The following is a 23,097-nucleotide window of genomic DNA, read 5'->3' as shown; positions in this document are numbered from 1 at the left end:
TATCATGACCTTAAAGTTAGCTTTTAAGAGCAAAGTTTGAAGGAGGAATTAACATAACATCATAAAACAATGACCATGACTGTATGATTTCTCTAAACGAATTGAGCACACTGTTAAAGCAGTCCATAAAGTCGATCCAAGCTCATCTCAGTGCCACATCAGCTGATAACCTTGTGCACATCCTATTGACAAATGCTGCATGGGGCACAGTCTAGCCTCAGAACAGCTACAGCTGACTCTGCAAGCCCCTCTGCAAAACTACCTCTACCACAGTTTGTATTGAGGCCTGCTCTGCTCTGTACAAGGGGTCTTGCTGCCTTTTAGTGCATTGGTAGATCCCAAATCAGAGCTAAACAGTCAAATATAAAATTACTGTAGATGAACTCACGCTCCTGTTTTGAATAAAGTGGTCCTGACAGAACTATAAACATAACATTTAAGCCAGAAATAAAAAGCTCCGCTGTTGCTTCTCATCATTCTCTTTCACTATATATCTTCTGACACCTTTTATTCACTGGTATATATGCTATCTAAATCAAGATGTATCTACAGGGACAGGAATATAAAAGAGTTAACAGAAGAGGTTAACTTTGAAGCAGTATTACCCTGTCATAATCATCTTCATATTTTTACACACCCACGCAATATAATCCATAAACCTCTTTATTATAATTATTAGTACTGTAGATTCAGACCTAAAATAAAGCACAAAACATTTTAAGGCTTAAAATAAAATTTAATCTTCCTGAAATACCCTGACCAGTTTTTACCCTTTAACTGTAAGTTTCGGTCTGGGATGCCAGAAGCCACTGCAGAACCTCCTGCAGGTGTCATGGGTCTAATTTAACACAACATGTGACGGGAAGTGCCAGCCCTATAACCCTGGTGTGTAGGAGCTTAAGTGTGGGACTTAACACACTCAGTGCTGTAACATTCAGATAAGACGTCTGGTGAATAGGGCTTCCTGATGGTCTTGTGGATTTATAGTGGCTGTGTGATGTCCTCTATAGTCACCATCTGGGAGTAAGTACATCATTCCCTGAAAATCTGAATTAGGATTCAGTATGTGAATGCAGTGTCTGGATGATTGCACAAAGGATTGTAACATTAAATCCTTTGTGTTCCATGTACTCTGGCTTTTCTGTCTTTTCTATCCCCCCAAAAATGATTAACATAGTGTAATATTTTATATTTTCAAATGATTTATTCATGATAATAATCTTACAGGGGCTCTGGTGTCGAATGTAATCATTTCTTTAGAAGATCTGTCAGAGTGACTCTCCAAAGTTTTTCACCGACTGCACAACTTCAAGTATATGAGATGCACAAAAATAAGACTTGGCATTGTCTTTCACAACCTGTTTAACAATAACACAGGGGAAATTTAGCAGGTGCTCAGATCCAGAATGATTTACAATATGTGGAGCAGTTCAGCAGCAGAGTAGCAGCAGTTTGGATTAAGGCGAGCAGGTGGTAAAGGAGGAGTGTTAGGGCCCAATACAGATGCAGCTGAATAACTAAAACCTGTCTTATACGTGGTGCTTAGTAACAAGATAGTGCACATGCATGAAAAGCAATAAAAATTAAGTCAATATCTTTCATTTTACAGGAAGACCTGTGACTTTAGTAGCCACATTTTATGTTTATTACTCCTATTATTGTTGCAGTCGATAATTAATATTGTGCAATCCATCATCTCTCCTCTGGTTTTTACTATCTTTCAAGCTATAGAAACGAATAAAGCAGAAATACCTTGAAAAGTGTGAATAAACATCAGTGAAATCTCATTCTACTAGTTCCTGCTGTTAGTCTTTTCTGTATTTTTTAAAATATTTTTTACATATATGTTTTAAAGGGTTAACGCAAGTCATTGAAGACAAGGATGCCTACTGAGAATTTGAGACACACTAGAAAGATATAACGCAGTTGTCAATAATGACCGGCAATTGCCTGGTTTAAAAACAGACTAAACCATTGTACATGAATTGCATGTATAGCACGGGGACACACAGAGATATTATCTTGTAAACAGATAGTCTGTCTTTGAGAGAAAACACAGGAGCGGCTTCTGTGTCCTGCTGGCGCAACCAGATGGCTTTAAACATGATGTCTCGCTGTGTGTGTGTGTGTTTCCTCGCCGCTGATCTTTTTTCACTCTTAGAATTCATGTGCATTCACCATGACTCACGAGGATATGTGGAAAAGAGGAGCTAATAAAAGTAACATTGCCTGAGTCTAATGAGAACTTTGGCTGAGTTCAAAGGTTAAAGGGTGAAAGATTACAGTTAGAGGGTGCCTAGTCATAGTGTGCATGTGTTCATACATGTAGCATTTAACAAGAAGCCATAAATTCCGTTTCTCCACAGACTAACTGAAATCCTCAGTGAGAGTATTTAGTTGGCAACTCAGAATAAGTTTACTTGCGCATCAATCTCATTTCTGAAAGTGACAGTGTTTATTTGCATGTGTGTCCGACCGTGTGTGTGTGTTTTGGCAGATCGGGCATGTTAGAAAGTAAACAAATCAGGGGAAACTCAAGTCCCTGCCTTATCATAAATCATACTGAAACTGCTTAGCTTCTTACTCTTACACACATAAACATATCCGTCGGGTGCTCAGTGAATCAGATGGCAGTGAGTTTGTGCACCCAAGTAACATTAGTCCTAAAACACATCGTGTGATGTTTTAGGAGTTGGGTAAAACTTCGTCTTTTGAAAAGAAAAAAAAACCCCCAAATATTATAATGCTGCATTGACACAGACCTTTAAATTAAGCCCCAAAATAAAATGACAAAAATAAACAAGTAGCTCAACATCTGTCATTTCTTGTCATCCCTCATCAATCGCTGTTGCTCTTTTTCACCTCAATCAGTCTACATCACGCATAGAAAAATATGGCCACCAACTGTAGCGCTTTTGTCAAGGTCCTTTTCATCCGTTAATTTGTATCATTTTCACTTGTGACATGGGCTCTGAATTGATGGAGGGTGGGGGTGGGTGGGGGCTTTTCAAATTAATCATTTGAAGCCATAAAAACTCTTCTGGTGTCACATTTACACACGAACACACACAGCTGTGCTAGTCATGCACATGCACAAAGGTTTGTATAAAGCTACAGTCTCACTAGGGAAAACAGTGGTTGGAGACAGCAACCGTGTGCACTGAATTTGCGATCTCATTCCCTTTATTGCTTCGAAGATGGGGACCAGACTCCAGTCAGAACCTCATAGGTTTGAATTAGAAATTCTGACCCCCATAAACAGTCACGTAATTGCTGTAGGATGACAGTTTAACATACAGTGGGGCAAAAAAGTATTTAGTCAGCCACCGATTGTGCAAGTTCCCCCACCTAAAATGATGACAGAGGTCAGTAATTTGCACCAGAGGTACACTTCAACTGTGAGAGACAGAATGTGAAAAAAAAATCCATGAATCCACATGGTAGGATTTGTAAAGAATTTATTTGTAAATTAGGGTGGAAAATAAGTATTTGGTCAATAACAAAAATACAACTCAATACTTTGTAACATAACCTTTGTTGGCAATAACAGAGGTCAAACGTTTACTATAGGTCTTTACCAGGTTTGCACACACAGTAGCTGGTATTTTGGCCCATTCCTCCATGCAGATCTTCTCGAGAGCAGTGATGTTTTGGGGCTGTCGCCGAGCAACATGGACTTTCAACTCCCGCCACAGATTTTCTATGGGGTTGAGGTCTGGAGACTGGCTAGGCCACTCCAGGACTTTCAAATGCTTCTTACGGAGCCACTCCTTTGTTGCCCGGGCGGTGTGTTTTGGATCATTGTCATGTTGGAAGACCCAGCCTCGTTTCATCTTCAAAGTTCTCACTGATGGAAGGAGGTTTTGGCTCAAAATCTCACGATACATGGCCCCATTCATTCTGTCCTTAACACGGATCAGAAAAACAGCCCCATAGCATGATGTTTCCACCCCCATGCTTCACAGTAGGTATGGTGTTCTTGGGATGCAACTCAGTATTCTTCTTCCTCCAAACACGACGAGTTGAGTTTATACCAAAAAGTTCTACTTTGGTTTCATCTGACCACATGACATTCTCCCAATCCTCTGCTGTATCATCCATGTGCTCTCTGGCAAACTTCAGACGGGCCTGGACATGCACTGGCTTCAGCAGCGGAACACGTCTGGCACTGCGGGATTTGATTCCCTGCCGTTGTAGTGTGTTACTGATGGTGACCTTTGTTACTTTGGTCCCAGCTCTCTGCAGGTCATTCACCAGGTCCCCCCGTGTGGTTCTGGGATCTTTGCTCACCGTTCTCATGATCATTTTGACCCCACGGGATGAGATCTTGCGTGGAGCCCCAGATCGAGGGAGATTATCAGTGGTCTTGTATGTCTTCCATTTTCTGATGATTGCTCCCACAGTTGATTTTTTCACACCAAGCTTGCCTATTGTAGATTCACTCTTCCCAGTCTGGTGCAGGTCTACAATACTTTTCCTGGTGTCCTTCGAAAGCTCTTTGGTCTTGGCCATGGCGGAGTTTGGAGTCTGACTGTTTGAGGCTGTGGACAGGTGTCTTTTATACAGATGATGAGTTCACACAGGTGCTATTCATACAGGTAACGAGTGGGGGACAGAAAAGCTTCTTACAGAAGACGTTACAGGTCTGTGAGAGCCAGAGATCTTCCTTGTTTGAGGTGACCAAATACTTATTTTCCACCCTAATTTACGAATAAATTCTTTACAAATCCTACCATGTGAATTCATGGATTTTTTTTTCACATTCTGTCTCTCACAGTTGAAGTGTACCTCTGGTGCAAATTACTGACCTCTGTCATCATTTTAAGTGGGGGAACTTGCACAATCGGTGGCTGACTAAATACTTTTTTGCCCCACTGTAACATAGGGGCTCGCCAGCTCTGCTTTTATGCAGGAATATAACCAGAACACAGCCAGATACCAAACAGCTGAGCTGCAAAGGGACACACCGTGGGCAGGTTCTGTCTGAGAGTGACTTCAGTCAGTCCAAGTAGGAGATTGTTGGAGACACGTTGCCTCCCACCAGGCAACCTGTGCAGTTACCTTGCGACTGAAAATGTTCACCCAGAGGTAGATAGTGTTTGCATGCTCAACCTCTGGGTGACGAACTGGATGTCGCAGCTACTTGCAATTTGTCATCAAGCATGAAAAAAATCAGTGTAATCACGGAGCAACCGCTGGTTTTTCCTAGCTGCAAAGAGGTGCCGTCCTGTTTTTACTCAGTGTGACTGAAGCATAAGCTCTTCTTTATACCTGCCTAAAAACTTTAATCAAATCAGTGATGAAACACAGGGGCAACATTGAGCTCAAATGCTGGAAGGTAAATTAATAGGCAGGAGAGGTCTGAAAAAGGGGCATGAAAACAAAAGACAGCAGGAGAAAATATATGACCAATAAAACAAAGTATGCAGACAAACTCACTTCAAATAATCACCTGTAAGAGGTCTAAAAAAATGAAATCCATGTGATGCAAAATTCTTTCATTCCCAATATGTCAGGTGCCAGAAACGAGTCGCAAACCATGAAGCAAATCGAGTACTTGTAGTTGTTTGCGAGTGTGGAACTATCCATGGTGCTGATCTTCCTCTACACTAGAAATGTCCTTAGCAAACGGGTTTTGGCTGAGAATTGAAAACTCTCCCCTGTGAAATACACAAAGGAAAAAGTCACATGAAAGTCAGAGATCTGCAGATGAAGGAAAAAAAAAGACTCATTGAATATTTATGACATTAAAGCAACACAGAGCTATTTTCCTTACCTTTGGGGTTACGGAAGCTAAGGGAAACTCAGTTCCAAAGTTCAACCGGAGTTCAAAAACATTTGACTTTTTGCTTTAAGCAAAATCCATGTCAGGAAGAGCCAGAGGTTTCTTTAGGGGGGTTCAGACAAGAACAATGCTGTTAAAATCCCAGCTTTGTTCAGTTTCATTCTTTTCAGCAGCAATCTCTCCTTTAACTTTGAGGTAGTGTGCACTAATACACTCACTAGAAGACAGGTGCGTCACAGCTCCCCAGAAATGTGCACATGTAAGTTTAATTGAATGTGTGAGTTTTCGCTCATGCATGCATTTATGTTTGCGCACGTGTGTGTAATGTGTGTGTGTTTGTGTACATGCCCTCCCTCCTCCACAACTCCACTTAGTGTTACCGCTGTGAAAATGAAACCCCACTTCTCATTCAACCGTGGCCAGTTAAATAAAGGGGTAGGCAACGTGTTATCAACCGCTTGCACGCGTGAATGTCACAAATAGTGCCAACACGCTGTCACTCAGCTCTGCAACTATGAATTGTACCGCTGCAGCTTACCCATCACTTGTGATAATGATGAATAGATGACAGAGGGAACGTTCGAGAGGAACAGTATGGTCGTGAACCTGGCGTAGGAGGGAAAGTGTGTGTGAGTGTGTGTGTGTGTGTGTGTGTGGGGGTGTTGAGGCTAAAACAGTGACGGAAAAGTTTGTGTAGAGCAAAATCATATGTGAGAGTAAATGAGAGCACCAAGTCAGATAACAAAAGGCTATAAATAACAGGCAGTTGAGAGAGAAGTGAAGGGAACGTGAAAGAGTTCATTATTTGATGAAAGCACAGAGTGAACATGGAGATAAAAAGCAGAAACTCTGAGAATGGCCTACCAAGGATGAAAGGATTCTTTGGCTTGCTCTGTCTTAGGGCTACAGTATATGTCAATCAAACTTAGATGTCAGTCATCCCGCCCACACTTTTTGTCTGTGAGATGCAAAACACGAAGTGCCACATACGTGTGTGAACATCCTGCTGGGCATGTTGCTTGTATAGATGAAGGTGAATCAGCGTGCTAACAGCTAAAATAGCGCACTTATTGAAAAGTATTAGGAGCTAGAGAGAAGGATGGAGGAGCTTCAGGAAAAGGGAGAATCCATTGGGGTAGGAAGCAGAGAAGAGCAGAGGGATGAGAAAGATATAGGATGGTAATTGAGAGAAAGCTCGGCATTCCCCTAAGAAAACATAAGCACCTGAGCACAGAGCAGAGCGAGTATAAACACACATTTAGACAATCAGTTCAATGCAATTCAATCAAGTTTTATTTTATACAGTACCAAATTACAACAAGAGATGCCTCAAAGTGCTTTACTTACACATTGTAATGGGGAACTAGCTTATTAACCATATACTGCCTTGATGCAGCCCATATGGAAAAGATATATATAAATCTTATAAAGTTTGTATCTGTCTTGTGTGAAACTTGTATGAAAAGCATATAAGAGTGAAAACAGATATAAGATCCCTTGAAAAATTATATAATGAAACTTGTATGTTTTGGATACTTACTAAAACAATGTATGAAAGTAATGCGAAAGTGGCCACTTTCATGAGTAATCACATATAAGTTTTTACTATTTCTTTTCCATATGGGAGATCTCTAAATTTAATACACGCATTTCCTCTCCCTGGATACAGGGATTGATTGTTTGTGCAAATGTGTACACAAATGTGGAGAGCAGGTTGGAGTGTGTGCATGCGTGTGTGCGCTATTGAATGTTGATTTTAGCAGCATGCCTGTATTTATATAACACATCTCTATCTTGGGAAACATGCTCAGAAACATTCTGGTGCAGTACAGGAGAGAGTTTGTGTGTCTGTGTGTGTTTGTGTGTAGAGTCCAAGCAACCAGTTAGAAACCCTTGTGTGTTTATGAGGCTGGAATGCATTAAATGTTTCTGCACTCACATTAAACTGCCTCATCATATAGCTACATATGTTTTCACCCATTGTAAGTGTATAATCAATCCACACACGAGTAAGTGATGTGGGCGTATAGGTGTGTGTGTGTGTGTGTTTGTACTATCCCAACTATAAAATCACTATGAGGACTATATCTGTAGCTTGTTTCCATTCGCCTTCATTTGTATTCCATTATAAAGTACATACCGCTTCTCTTTCAATTTCAAATCGCCTGGCTTTGCTCCGAAATTGGATGCCGTGCACTCTGTGTACTTGCCCTCTTAGAAAGCATCGGCTACAGTATTAATAGAGATTATCTCTTGACACACCAAAGTTATTCTAGCTGTTGGATAACGGCCATTGTCTTATGTGAGGAAAGAGATTTTTTTTTCTGTACTTTTCTAGAAGAACTCTATCTGGCTGATTGAGCACTACTACATGATTTCATTATATCAAACTGATATCGTATTGGTATGGGTTGCAAAACTTGAAAAGCCAATAATTCCATAGTGTGAGTTTGTCTGTACAAATTGACTTGGCTAACAGGTTAGTTGGCAAGCTATTGAGCCTTATGAAGCTGTAATTTTTAAACTAGATAATTATGGTGGAATGTAGAGACAGGGGAGGAACTAAAAAAATATACATGAGTTTATTTGTGTGTGTCGGTGTGTGTATGTGTGTGTGCAAATGAAAGATTTAGACAGACGCACTATGATTAGGCTGCAGTTTCTTCTAGCTGTTTATCCCCATTACTGCTGCCAAGGAGCTTACCAGCTAAATTAGGCAAATTCTGGTCGCCTAAACAAATTACTCGCTCTATTTGAGGAGGGAAATCAAATTAAGAAATTAGCACAGATCCAACACTGTACCCTAGCCAGTAATACCATTAGCTCTTAGTTTAGATTTCATCTTCATTCCATCCACTAAGCTCAGGGATTCTAATACTTATGGATTACCTTAACTTTGCCAAATGTAAGTAAACTCTTAAGTTTTGATTAAATAAAAAAAAAAAAAGAACTTTTACCTAAAGAATCTTGTTAAACTGGTCAGTGTGTCAGTGCCTCTTCCCTTTTGTGTTCTAATTTCCCCCCCTCTCTATTCAACCTCAAATACTAATTGTTTTGGAAGTCCTGCTTTAATAATAAAGGGTGAATGCATAGTGATGGACTTGCAATGCTTGCAGCAGCCATAATTAAAGTTCTTGTTTGACTGAAAATGAATTAAAATCACAGACTGAAACTGCCCTTGAATAAAATCAGAAAAGCAATAAAAATGCCTCTTTTTGATTTCATTGTTAAACCTATTGAAACATCTCTACTTTCCCTACATTAGTGTGGCCTTTACAAACCTATGTATGGCGCGTCTTTGTGCATTTGAACACATAAATTCTTCAAAGTTTGAATAAAGTGCACCTGAATGTGCTTTTACAGTATTTGCACAAGCCTGCGCATTGTATGCAGGTCTACCAGGTGAAATGATTTTGTTGCTGCCATTTGGTTGGTCTACTGATTACTGCAGGCCTTTGTACAAAAGCATATGAAAAAAGGTAACATGGAATCAAAGGATGGAGGAAATGATTAGATCTGAGTAAAAAAAGAGTAGTAAACTTATGAAGAAAGATAGAGGCAGAAAGGGAGTGGGAGACAAGAAATCACCAGCCATACGTCATCTGCTTCCCTCTCTTCTCTTTTCTTTCCCCACTTATATTTAAACTACCATCGCTGCCCATCTCTCTTTTCCCTATTGCCCTCCCTGTTTCTCCCAACGCACTCTCACCTGAGCAAGATTAATCGTTCCAGTCGAATCACATTACCTCCAAGCCCAACTCCAAACTCCCCGCCCAACACACACATACATGTGTGAGAGAAAGTGAGAGCGAGAGAGAGGGTCCGTGAGCCAGAGACAGAGGGAGACGGTGGATGGCGGGTGGGGAATTGAGGGATTTGAATGCATGGATGGTCTGCTCATTTAACTCATCACATTATTTTAGCCCTGTGCTTTATTACACTTAACTGGGACACTAGGCACTCAGTCAAACACACCCACACTCACACATACACCCAGACACCTTCACACATAATCCTGTCTACACATCTATCCTGAACTGCAGGTTTGCCATAATGTGTTTATGACGTTGCATGTTTAATTTGTGGAAGAGGATGATTCATGGCCCCTGATAACAATGCTTCATCATCCCCATAGCACCTATGGCATAAAGAGGGTTTGTGCAGGGCAGGAAAACTGTTGTTAATGGGATGGTAATCATCTCATAACCTGGAAAATGGGCAAATAGGCACAACCCCTTATGCAAATGTGCTTGTGCATTTATTTGTGCATGTTTATTAATGTTCACGTGCATCCCCCCATGCATAGCTGTGGCATCCACATTGTTTGAGCCTGAGTGTCCTGTTTGGTGTGTGTGTGCGTGTGTGAGGGTGAATATTGATCTATTGCTATGTGCTCTATCACCCTGCCAGGCATAATAAGGAAGAATGGGACACTAAGCAGGTGCTCACCCACTGCTGATTTATAAAACATATGCACCGGAGTAAACACCTCAATCACTCCAAGGGGCAAGGCTATGGGAATTAATAACATTTACATGCTAGAAGGATAATGCATTCTTAGTTTATTTTTTAATGCATGTGACCTCTTAAGGTATACAGTATTCTTCTTAGTGAAGGTGCAGTGAATTGATTCTGGGATTATCTATCCTTGGGAAGAAAATAATCAATGTATAGGCTAAGTGGGGTCAAAATAGCCAAATGTGAACTTGGCAAGGCTTTGATATGAAGGAGTGTCTCAGCAGCTGCACTTCAGGCTATTTTTTCACAACTGAAAACAAAGCAAATGGATTCAATGTATTATTTCCTTCATGCTTACTTATCAATCCACTTGGATAAAAATGTGAAAATACGATTTTCTTTAATGTCTGTAAACTAGCATCAGACATGTACAAAGTTCCAGCCACAAATGTTCTTGTGCTTATAAGATCAACGTCTGTTCTTCTGTCAGTTCCAAAGTATACTTTCATCTATACTTGTGTATGATGCATTAAGACCACCAGTGTTGGTCAAGTTACTTGAAAAAAGTAATCAGTAACTAATTACTTCCCCCAAAAAGTAATCCAGTTACTTTACTGATTACTTATTTTCAAAAGTAATTAATTACTTAGTTACTTTTTAAAAACACGAATTACAACCTGAATAGGTGATAAAACTTGTTTTATTAGTTTTAATCTTTTAAAAAATGTAATTATATGCAACATTCTCTGACTGGAAGAAATTTGTTTAACATTTAAACCTATTTAAACCTGCACATTCCAGCACATAAAATAAAAAAATATTTTGTGTTTACACTCACTCCTTCAAATAGATGCAAGTAAAACACAGCAGAAAATAAATAAAATCAAAGACTAGCGGTCTGAAATGTGCTGTTAGCATGTTAGCAGATCGATGCTACTGTGAACTGAGGAGCTATTGTCTTGATGTGAGCTTCTACTCAGGGTTTTTTCTTCCAGTTCAGAGCAGAAATGTTTTTGTTAAGATACTGGATGTTGTGTTTTTCTCCACAATTTTAATTATTAGCTAGATATATTATCAACAGGGATGAGTCAGTGAGTCAGTTGGGCTCGTGAATCGTGATTCATGAGTCAGTAAAGTGATTCTCGAGTATTGAACGATTCGTTCATGATTCGCGCATCACTAAAGGAGGCAGTGGTGGAGGAACACAGAGTGGCGGAGTTTGAAATATTACTCTTTCTGGGTCACAAAATAAACTTTTAAGATATTTTCATGCGTGAATGGTGCTGTGTAAACTTCAAATATCTGCTCGATTCATCAAGACGTCACATATTTACGGTGGCCCCTAGAGACAAAGCACGTACAAACTCCAAAACACATGCAAAATCCAAAACACGTACAAAATCCAAAACACGTGCAAACTCCAAAACACGTGCAAAATCCAAAACACGTGCAAACCCCAAAACACGTGCAAATTCCAAAACACATGCAAACTCCAAAACACGTGCAAAATCCGAAACACATGCAAATTCCAAAACACAACAGAAGTGCTCCAGGACACTAGGGGCCGTGTTGAGCTTTTGTTACCCAGTAACTACACAAGCCAGGAAGTACCAATGACCGGATTTGGGGTCTTCATTTTAAGCCGATTACGTCACAGCGATACAACAAAGGCTGTCCCAATTCAAAGGCTGCTCGAAATGCGTCCCTCAAATGCGTCCTTAATTTCCCTGAATTTTAAGGATGGGTCGGTGTAGCCTTCATGGCCCGACATATCCCAGACTTCATAGCGCGGCAGTGGTGTGGATAATTTTGTCGAAAAAAACCCAAAAAAAACGGCGGAAGTGGAGCGGACGAAGAGTAAACTTTCAGAAGTAAGTACTGAATATTATGTCACTTATTTATGCGCAAATGTTTTTATAATGAAGAATATTAAAACATTACTGTTGGCCACATGTCGGGAAAGTTATGTGACATTAGTGATGTTTGTACTAACTTGGTTTTAAGGCCTTTACTTCAAAATATACGCCCGTTCAATAGTTGACTTTAATCTTACAGAGAATGTGATGATTTTGTGAATAATTTAAGTCAGTCATATATTTCACAAACACAACAAACTGAAAGTCAGTGATGCTGCTCGGTTTGCAGTCCTGAATATCACGGCACAAGCAGGATTCACTGCACTGTTAATGTTAGATATGTTATATTGCTGCCTCTGTTCGGTGGTGTCAAGCCAAACGGACTTTAACCCTTTAAAGCCGGTGGGAGCAGGCACGCTCTGTTTTGCGCAACTATTTTTAAATCCCGGTAGCACTGCAACCACGTAAGCTAGCGCAATAATTTTTTTTGCATATGAAACCGGAGGAGTTGTACTTACATCTTATGCCATCAGCTTGTCCTAAGTCACAGTTTCCTTCCACATATAGCTTTGCAAAAACTGGATAAAAAGCACTTGCAGCAACAAAAACATAATATTCCAGAAACGCGCTTTGCCGATCCGATCAGCTGTTTGTAACACTTCCTACGTCCATCAGCGCGAACTATCGCATGTCCTCCATGTCCTGCCCGAAACCGGAAGTGACGTCATTTTGCGGAAATATAGTATTTTACCATCAGGGCCTTATGAGCCTATAGTGGTGTTTTTAAAAGTTATGTTTGAGTTTATGACTTTCTGTGTCGTTTCTGGGATGCTTAGGACTCATATTGCACTGCTGGAAATAGTTTATTTTGATGCATATGTTGTTTTTTGTGCAAATTTGCATTATAATATTTATTTTCGTTTTTCCTGCAGTATATAAAAATTGGTGTATTTCAAAAATAACAAAAACATAATATTCCAGAAACACGCTTTGCCGATCCGATCAGCTGTTCATAACACTTCCTACGTTGGAATAGACGTCAGCGCGAACTCTCGCATGTCCATCATGACCTGCCCGAAACCGGAAGTGACGTCATTTTCGTGGAAATGTAGTTTTTTACCATCAGGGCCTCATGAGCCTACACTGGTGTTTATAAAAGTTATGTTTGACTTTATGACTTTCTGTATTGTTTCTGGGATGCTTAGGACTAGTGATGGGATTTCCGGCTCTTTTTAGAGATCCGGCTCTTTCGGTTCGGCTCACTAAAAAGAGCCGGCTCTTTCTGCTCCGAACCGGCTCTTCAGGTTGTTTTGTTGCTTTAATTAATTTATTATTAACAGTAATATAAAATTATGCACAAAAGGAATTACTAACGTAAAAAAAAAGTGGTTTTATTTATATATGTTTATATATAAATATATGTGGTTAATATGACATGCAGCCTAACAAGTTACAGAAGACGTGCCTACACGCTAAGACTTAACACGCACAACATGCAAAGAGTGGAAGCCGTATCAACAGGGAATGGTAAGTAATAGCACGCTAAGCTAACCAAGCTACCATTCCGGCTACTTGAGTGCTGCACGAGGGAGTACAGAGGAGCAAAAAATGTTGACTATAAGCGCGTAAATGTAGTTTGAAGTGACTCAGGAACAAATATAAGAACACTATAATGACATATACTTAATTCTAGATGAGTAAAAGGTTTATTAAAGTGTAAATATGTCGATTTAAAGTCACCACGCCGTTTTGCCGAACATACTTGTGCATCCGCCATCTTTGCCAGCCGAGTCGTAAAGAGGCCTGTGTATGCGCGCGACGGACGGAAGACACCGAGGTACGGGAAATGACGTTCATTTAGGCGAGGCTAAAAAAAGATATAACAGACTTTCTTTGGACTAAAATTACAGAGTTATCGTACCACTTTACGTTCGGTAGGGGACATTATAGTTTTTCCCTATTTCTGTTGCCTATAGTTCTATTTGTATATTTGTAAATTAAACTAGAGGGTGAAAAAGTGAGGGTGACAAGTGCCGCCCACTGGTACGAACAAATAACTGTTATCACGTGATTGCACGGGAACCAGAAACGACCCAAACAGAAAACAAGATGGCATCACACCCAGGAGGATGCGATCAAGGTAGTAGCAGCTATCGTCAACAAATAAAATACATATATTTCGACTCTGACAGAGTCGGTGGGAGTCCAATAGACACAGATAATGTGGCGCTTTAACAGTTAACATTCAGTTTGCTGCTTTATTGCTTGCTAAGTGTATCGTTAACATGGATAGGGCTTAGCTTGGCAAAAGTAGCTAAACGTTAGCTTTGCGTTAGCACTGCGTTGTGTAGATGTTCGCGTTACAAAGAGTAAGCAAACGCGTTTGACCAAAAGCGAAAGGTACACATTTGGAAACAGCATCCGTTTGACATTAAAAAAATGGCAAATTTCCTCACCCAGTAAACACCAGTATGTGGGCCCCACATGGGCTATGGGGGTTCCAAGTGGGGATGGGCTTACAATGGGCATCCATCTGGGACCCACCTGGGTTAACCAAGTAGGACCCATCTGAGACAGCCCAGATGGGCTATGTTCTATGGGCACCATATGGGTAATATATGGGAAGTTGCATGAACAGGCAACTGAGTTTAACGACCTTAGGTAAGTATAATTATTAGTCATGTGTAAATATAAACATGAATTAAGATGAAATAACTGATAATAAATTATGCCAGAGGCAGCATATGTATATTTAATTAATAACAAAATATACATATAAAACATATTAATATAAGTGAAACACAAAGAACAGATGTGACTTAATAAAGACGCTTAATAAAATAAAATAAATGGTTTTACATTTAAATGGGAAAAAAAATTCACTCTATGTAGGAGTGCTTTTCGAAATCTCGCGTTATTTAATGAAATATCACGAGGTTTTCTTAAACCCGTCACCCCCATTCTGGAACATTCTTCATTTCGCGCCCTTGGACAAAGCTGACAGTTAAGCTGGCAATTTTTGGATTAAGTGCATCTTTGATAGTGATGTGCGGATCGATCCTGAAATATCGATTCCTCCGATACCAATCATTTATGTTCTAGAATCGATTCTCACATTAGAATATCGATATTTTAGTAATTTAGAGTAAATTTGTAGTTTATCATTAACAGGAACACAGTGGAAAGAAACTATAACATTCGGATTGTCTACATTCAAAAGAACTACTTTCTCTTCCGCCTTTCATAGTCATGTGCGTAATACGGCTGTATAAATGTCTCGCAGCCCCTTGGCGCGCGCACTCACAACAATGGCTGAGCATAATTGGAGTCATGTGCGAACGTATTTTACCTCCACAAAAGCTGAGACGTGGTTTGCGATACATGTGGCAAAAACATGAGGTGTTGTGGCCACACTATGGAGATATTCAAAAGGGCTGTTGGGGGGGGATAAATACATTTTACAGTGTTTATTTATCGGATAAAATACGTTAAATGTCCGGAAACAGCGGGGTGTCCAAATTCAGATGCTGCTTCTACCTGAGGACCCGGCCTTCGCGGTCTAAAGAAAGCTGGGTAGTAGGTCACGAGCTCCCTCGGTGGAGTGAAACTCTGCCGTCTGCTCCTTGCTATCTAAAATATAACTGGGCACTGACGTAAACTCTCGACCGTTTCACTTTGTTTAATTAGTTTTCTGTTTGGCGTTTATTCAGCTGTGTGAAAACCCCGGAGGAACCCTCCCGAGGGATTAATAAAGTTAAATTTAATTTAATCTAATCTAATAACTTTAATCTCATCCAAACCGATTTACTCACGAACAAATAAAACACTGAAAAAGCCAAACAATAACATTTTTAAGTTATCAAAGTGACTTATGTTTAACCCGAGTAGTGAAAGACCGCGGGGGTTTGAAAACAATGTGTGAGTCAGCTCAGATATTTGAAGTTTACACAGCTACATTCTCACCTGAAAACATGTTAAAAGTTTTTTTGCGACCCAGAAAGACAAATAAGAGTAATATTAAAACTAAGTCGCTGCCGCCGTTGTTGGAAACTGGAATTGGCTGGGCCGCGCTATGAATTCTGCGATATGGTTTTTCAATTTTGTTGTCCGGGTGGAAAATCGGGAGAAATCCGGGAGAATGGTGGCTAAGGGAGATTTTCGGGAGGGGCACTGAAATTTGGGATTCTCCCGGAAAAATTGGGAGGGTTGGCATGTATGCCACAATTGTGGCAAAATCACTAACCTTGTCAAACACCTCAGAGTAAACCATATCACAGAATATGACGAGCGTATTGTAACGTTGTGTTGTGTTGTGTGGTTGAGAAGAGGCGGCAAAACACCTAGCAGGCTAGGCGGAAGGATACACACCCACACTGGTATCAGTAATCCACGGTGGTTCTTTAATACGCATTCTTCAGCAACCGTATAAAAGCCCGGCTGAACGGCTGCGGCTCAACAACAAAATGCCCAGCGTTCATACAACCCAAGCGCTGCAAACAAAACAAAAAAAAGGGTCTCGAAAAGAAAACATAAGTCCGTCCCTCGTTAAGCACGAGCGTGAAGGCACGTGTCCTCATAATCACAGAGAGAGAGAGCAGTGGCACACACTGATGACACCATCAACCCTCGACTTGGGTGTCTTAAAGGGACACCACACCATAACGGCTGTTACAGTATGTTGAGATGAACTGAAGAGGAGGAGAGGGACAGGTGCTGCTAGGGCGAGACAGACGTCTCTCACGGGTCCTTTAGTGCTGCAGGCAGGCAACATTTCAAATAGCGCACAACTTCATTTTTTTTATTTCTATATGATGAACCCTACATTATTAAATTCAAATTCAAATTTTATTTGTCACATACACAGTCATACACAGTATGATATGCAGTGAAATGCTTACACAACTGCTCGTGACCTAAAGAAAAAAAAAAGGCTATGAATAAGATAGGAAATAAATATGAAAATTAAAAAGGGTCAATTTAACTAGGAAGGAATAAAATAAAATATAAAAATGAAAGTTAAAAATGAAATAACTGTACAACAACAAATTAGAATGAAGGGTAAATTTAACTGGGAAAGAACAAGATAAAATATATAAATTAAAGTTGAAAATAAAATAACTGTACAACAAAATACACAGTATAGAAATATATAAGAATGTATGAAGATTATGAATGTATTATGAATGTATTAAGTGATAAGAACAAGTAATCTGATGTCCTGTAATCATTATGATGCTATAATTTCGGTATCGGATCAGTATCGTCGATACCACCCTGAATATTACTTGGTATCGGATCGGAAAGGAAATCAGTGGTATCGCACATCACTAATCTTTGAGCTACGGACTTATCTGCACTAAGGGTAAGAACTTTTTTGACTTAATTTGAATGAGTATAAATGAAATGTTTACAAAGTTATGATGCTGCAAAGTAATGTATGGCACAAGTGCTGGCGAACTTTTTCCTAGCACTCAAGCAAGGCTAAGCTAGTTGAAATTTTTACGTAATGTTGGATTTAGCCAATTTTCACAGTTTGAAAGCATTGTCTGGTGTCCTGTATACTGCTTAACTAGCACCAAAATTAATTACTGCGTGTACTTAACATCAAGTTGTACTTAAACATTATCTTGGTTTTTCTCTATGATTAGTATTAATAAAGGACTGTATTAGACCAAATTAACGAAGTTCTAATTTTTTAAGAGGAATACGGGAGGGTATTTTCACTATCAGAGCAACCAAAACTGCTTTGGTGTTGTCTTTATTAGCTTCATTCCTCAGCTTTTGTCCCTGTGTTAGGAGCATGCACAGCAGTCAGAGAGGCAGATCAGTGAGCACTCTATTTCTGTAGAAGACATCATCATTTTTCTTGCCATTGTTCTCATTTTTCCAGAAAAAGCAAATAAAATATAGGTGTTCTTGATTTGAGGTGTTGTTGATTTGTTCCAGACTGGGAAGAGTGAATCTACAATAGGCAAGCAGCTTGGTGTGAAAAAATCAACTGTGGGAGCAATCATCAGAAAGACCACTGATAATCTCCCTCGATCTGGGGCTCCACGCAAGATCTCATCCCGTGGGGTCAAAATGATCATGAGAACGGTGAGCAAAGATCCCAGAACCACACGGGGGGACCTGGTGAATGACCTGCAGAGAGCTGGGACCAAAGTAACAAAGGTCACCATCAGTAACACACTACAACGGCAGGGAATCAAATCCCGCAGTGCCAGACGTGTTCCGCTGCTGAAGCCAGTGCATGTCCAGGCCTGTCTGAAGTTTGCCAGAGAGCACATGGATGATACAGCAGAGGATTGGGAGAATGTCATGTGGTCAGATGAAACCAAAGTAGAACTTTTTGGTATAAACTCAACTCGTCGTGTTTGGAGGAAGAAGAATACTGAGTTGCATCCCAAGAACACCATACCTACTGTGAAGCATGGGGGTGGAAACATCATGCTATGGGGCTGTTTTTCTGCCAAGGGGACAGGACGACTGATCCGTGTTAAGGACAGAATGAATGGGGCCATGTATCGTGAGATTTTGAGCCAAAACCTCCTTCCATCAGTGAGAACTTTGAAGATGAAACGAGGCTGGGTCTTCCAACATGACAATGATCCAAAACACACCGCCCAGGCAACAAAGGAGTGGCTCCATAAGAAGCATTTGAAAGTCCTGGAGTGGCCTAGCCAGTCTCCAGACCTCAACCCCATAGAAAATCTGTGGTGGGAGTTGAAAGTCCGTGTTGCTCGGCGACAGCCCCAAAACATCACTGCTCTCGGGAAGATCTGCATGGAGGAATGGGCCAAAATACCAGCTACTGTGTGTGCAAACCTGGTAAAGACCTATAGTAAACATTTGACCTCTGTTATTGCCAACAAAGGTTATGTTACAAAGTATTGAGTTGTATTTTTATTATTGACCAAATACTTATTTTCCACCCTGATTTACGAATAAATTCTTTACAAATCCTACCATGTGGATTCATGGATTTTTTTTTCCACATTCTGTCTCTCACAGTTGAAGTGTACCTCTGGTGCAAATTACTGACCTCTGTCATCATTTTAAGTGGGGGAACTTGCACAATCGGTGGATGACTAAATACTTTTTTACCCCACTGTATGTCCACACGTACAGGGGTCTTTTTGAAAACAGAGATTTTACCTTTTTGTTTAAAAACAAACAAACAAACAAAAAGTCCAGTCCACACGTGCAGTTTTGAACAAATATCTCCGTCCACATGTAAACGCTAAAAACTAAATGTTGGCCAATCAGAAGTCTAGAAGCCTAGGAGGGAAAGAGTAAACAGGGTTTTGTGCCCTCACAAAACTTTAAGTACTTCTGAAAAGTTTTTGTATTTTTCTGAAAAGGCAGCTAATTTTGTGTTACTTTTCAAGTGCCTTCATCATTTCAAATGTTATTAGCTAAAGACAATATTTTGGCTGATGTAGACTCGCAACTTAGGAATGAACAAAATGCATACAGCATAAGTAGTTTAATTTAAAAAAAAAAAACATTTATTCAAAACTGATGTCGGGATTTTGGGTTGTGAGAGCGTCTGTGTTCAATGTAGAAGTTCACTCTGACGCCTCTGTCTTTCTAAATGCAGGGACAGTAACTGCATGTGTATATGTAAGCGTGTAAACACTGCAGATGGTAAGATTAACAGCAACAGTATTTATTTATTGTAGAAATTAATCTCATGTAAACAATAACGTGGCGCACAGCGTGACGTCAAAAACGGCACACATCTTTGACGTTGCGTGACTAAATCTGCGTTTTCCTCATCCATACTTAAACACAAAAACTGAGTTTTCGAAAATCTCCACCCTGGCAGGAGTTTTTAAAAATCTCTGTTTTCAGTGACCCAAAACGCCGTTTACATGTGGAGGAAAGGCCCAAACGCATAGAAACTATCTGCGTTTTCAAAAATACCCGTGTTCGTGTGGACGTAGCCTGAGATTCTGGCGTTTCTGGCAAAGTACATTTAAATTTAAAAGTCAATTCAGGATTTTAATGAATCCATAGCACTTAATTCAAACTAAAATCGATTTTAATCGGAAAATCAGTTATTGAAACCTACCCCTAATTGTGAGTAAGCTTGTGAGATGGTTCAATTCAATTCAGTTTTATTTATACGGCACTAAATCACAACATCAGTCGCCTCAAGGTGTTTTATACTGTAAGGTAGACCCTACAATAATACATACAGAGAAAAATCCAACAATCATATGACCCCCTATGAGCAAGCACTTTGGTGACAATGGGAAGGAAAAACTCCCTTTGCAGGTGCTGTGTATAGTTCAAAGGCTGCTTTGCTGAAAAATGGAAATAAATCATGAGCTGAAAATAATAAAGATTGATGTACTAGAGCTTATTATATAGAAGTAGATCTTTGCCCACATTGACTTCTAAATATCTAAAGAAAAATATCTATCTTTGAAAACTGTAATGCCTTTTTCAGCTATCCATTGGACTCAACATGCCTTGGAATTTACTTTGTTTCAAATCTGTCTAAACAAATGCATCTTGTATTACTTGATGAAATAAAACAGAAAATGGTGCTTTTGCCAGTGAAGTCTGGATATATGGCATTGCCACTGCTGTACTAGTTGGCTTCTTTTTGCTTTCTCACCAGCATGCTACCATTTGCAGTTGTTGATTTTCTGGATGGTGGAGGTGTATCCATAATTCCTTGCAAGTGGTTTACAGGACCAGCGGAAGATTCTTGTTTCTGGCCACCAGGGAGAGTCAATATCAATAAGGCTGTAAAGGATGGAGTTACTCCAGATACAAACTGGTCACAGTACAGAGTTCACATCTTGGGGAAAGCTGGTAAGAAGCATTTTTATTTATTGCTACCAAATATTCTGTCATTAAAGACAGAACAAAAAATTTCCCTGTAATTTCACTAACAACATTTTGTTGATGTATGTCAAAAATTTACAGAAAACTATGAAAATGCCAGGGTGAAACTGCGGAGGTCTGAAGCAACCTCTGATCTGCAGACTGAGTCGGATTCTGGAAGCAGATTGGGAAAAGGGAAGCGGAAAAGGAGGTAATTATGTTTCTTAAAAACGCCTTAAAAGCAACAATTTATCGTGGTGATTATAAGAAAAACAAAAAAAAATTGACAGTGTCTTTAGCAGACCATTGCTGCTCACCAGATTTAGATATGATCTTAAAATAGCACTTTGTAACTTTTTGACTTTTAAAAATCAGTTTTAGACTCCTTTTGATGCCGGACTATACATTAATGTTTTTAGTTTGTAGGACTAACCAGTAACTAAATTGTTTGTGGGGTTTTTTAATATTTTTTAAAATTCATTTTAAGGCCAGTGATCCAGTCAAGCTCGGATGAGGATTGGGACAACGCTGCGGAACAGCCAGAGACCTCATCACCATCAGCAATGGAGAATAGACATTCAAGTGAAACTCCCCACCAGAACATCACTCATCCATTTGTTCAGCTACCACCACCCTCAACTCCTTCACCTGTGGTTTCACAACCAGTTCCAAGACAACTTGTACAAGCCACCAATACCAGCATGTTTGTACGTGTTCTAACCCTCCTGGAAGACATTAAGGAGACTCAGAGGATCCAAAGTCGAATGCTACAGTCTCTCCTCAAACAACGTGATGGACCAGTTGCTGCAGTATTACCCGAGGGTGCTGTTTTTCCTCTCCGGACAGTCGCAGACGTGGAAGTAGTGGAGCAAAAACTGATAGACCCTGTCTTCCTGAAAGAAGTGGTAAATAATAATGATGTAATAACAATAGTCATTGATTAATGCCTCAATCTGCGTTTTATGCTAGCAGTTATGACGGGCGATCGTGGCTCAAGAGTTGGGAGTTCGCCTTGTAATCGGAAGGTTGCCGGTTCGAGCCCCGTCTTGGACAGTCTCGGTCATTGTGTCCTTGGGTAAGACACTTAACCCGTTGCCTACTGGTGGTGGTCAGAGGGCCCAGTGGCGCCAGTGTCCGGCAGCCTCGCCTCTGTCAGTGCGCCCCAGGGTGGCTGTGGCTACAATGTAGCTTGCCATCACCAGTGTGTGAATGCATGGGTGGATGACTGGATATGTAAAGCGCTTTGGGGTCCTTAGGGACTAGTAAAGCGCTATATAAATACAGGCCATTTACCATGATCAAGGAAAGTTGGTGTTTGTTCAAACATGGTCAGTTCAATGAAGTAGTGGAAGGTGAGCTTCACAAAAGTTGCTGTTTTTGAAAATAAAATAAGTTGTACTTTACAAGTTGTGCCACGCCAAACCTTAAGAAAATACTTTTGGTGGATCAGTCATTTAGCTCTTTGCATTTAAGCCTAATTACTGTGTAGCTATGCAGGTTTTCTTTTAGGTGTGACTGATGGTACTACTGTCAGTAAAATTATTGTCCTTGTGTGTCCTAAGGTTGCTGTTGTGGCAGAGATCGGAGGGAGCACTGTTGATGAAGCCACCAGAAGAATGATGGCTTTCATTATGGACAATGCTCTATCCAGGCAATATAACTTCGTTGGGCACCATGGAAAGCGGGAATTTCGAGGGCTTAAAATTTTTGAAGTGCTATATGGTAAGCTCATTAGTTTGTAAGATATTTTGTTGATGTTTGAATAACAGATGCTCACTTCAGCTGTAGTCAGTCTTCCAATCAATTTAATCACTGACTTAAGGTTTTTATACTTTGGTTCAACATTTATGTGACATCTTATGCTGTGTCACAGTATAAATATAAGTATGTAACAAAAAAAAGAGAATTACAGCTGTGTCTAGATTCAGTAATAAAGTCTCACTTTCTTGTGGTCAATATCTGTGCTTTACAGGCAGCTTGAAAAAAAATGCTCTTACAAGCCAGATTACCAGAAAAGAGGCAGAAAAGGCAGCATCTAAGTGGTTTATTGGTACAAGAGATAGAGGAGGAAATCGCATGGCAAGGGCTAGGGCTGCTCAATTAATCTAATTTTAATCACGATTACGATCTGGGCTTTCAACGATCATTAAAAATGACGGA

At 40.0% G+C, this 23,097-nt stretch overlaps 1 protein-coding gene across 1 annotated transcript in view; it reads left to right on the top strand.

Annotated features, from left to right (window-relative positions):
• The first annotated feature begins 967 nt into the window (after positions 1-967).
• LOC146618618 (uncharacterized) overlaps positions 968-23,097 on the top strand; it is a 44,710-nt gene continuing 22,580 nt past the window's right edge. Inside the window, exons 1-5 of the mRNA XM_085370628.1 lie at positions 968-1,023; positions 20,729-20,925; positions 21,040-21,148; positions 21,425-21,842; positions 22,500-22,659. Coding sequence (XP_085226754.1) covers positions 968-1,023; positions 20,729-20,925; positions 21,040-21,148; positions 21,425-21,842; positions 22,500-22,659 — 940 coding nt within the window. The remainder of the gene's footprint in view (positions 1,024-20,728; positions 20,926-21,039; positions 21,149-21,424; positions 21,843-22,499; positions 22,660-23,097) is intronic.

This window comes from Diplotaxodon limnothrissa, linkage group LG14 (genome assembly GCF_057381915.1).
Source record: "Diplotaxodon limnothrissa isolate DT_005_m linkage group LG14, D_limnothrissa_male_GT1.1, whole genome shotgun sequence".
Lineage (NCBI taxonomy): Eukaryota > Metazoa > Chordata > Actinopteri > Cichliformes > Cichlidae > Diplotaxodon > Diplotaxodon limnothrissa.
Note: the sequence above shows the minus strand (reverse complement) of the source record. Positions and strands in the feature narration are given on the sequence as shown.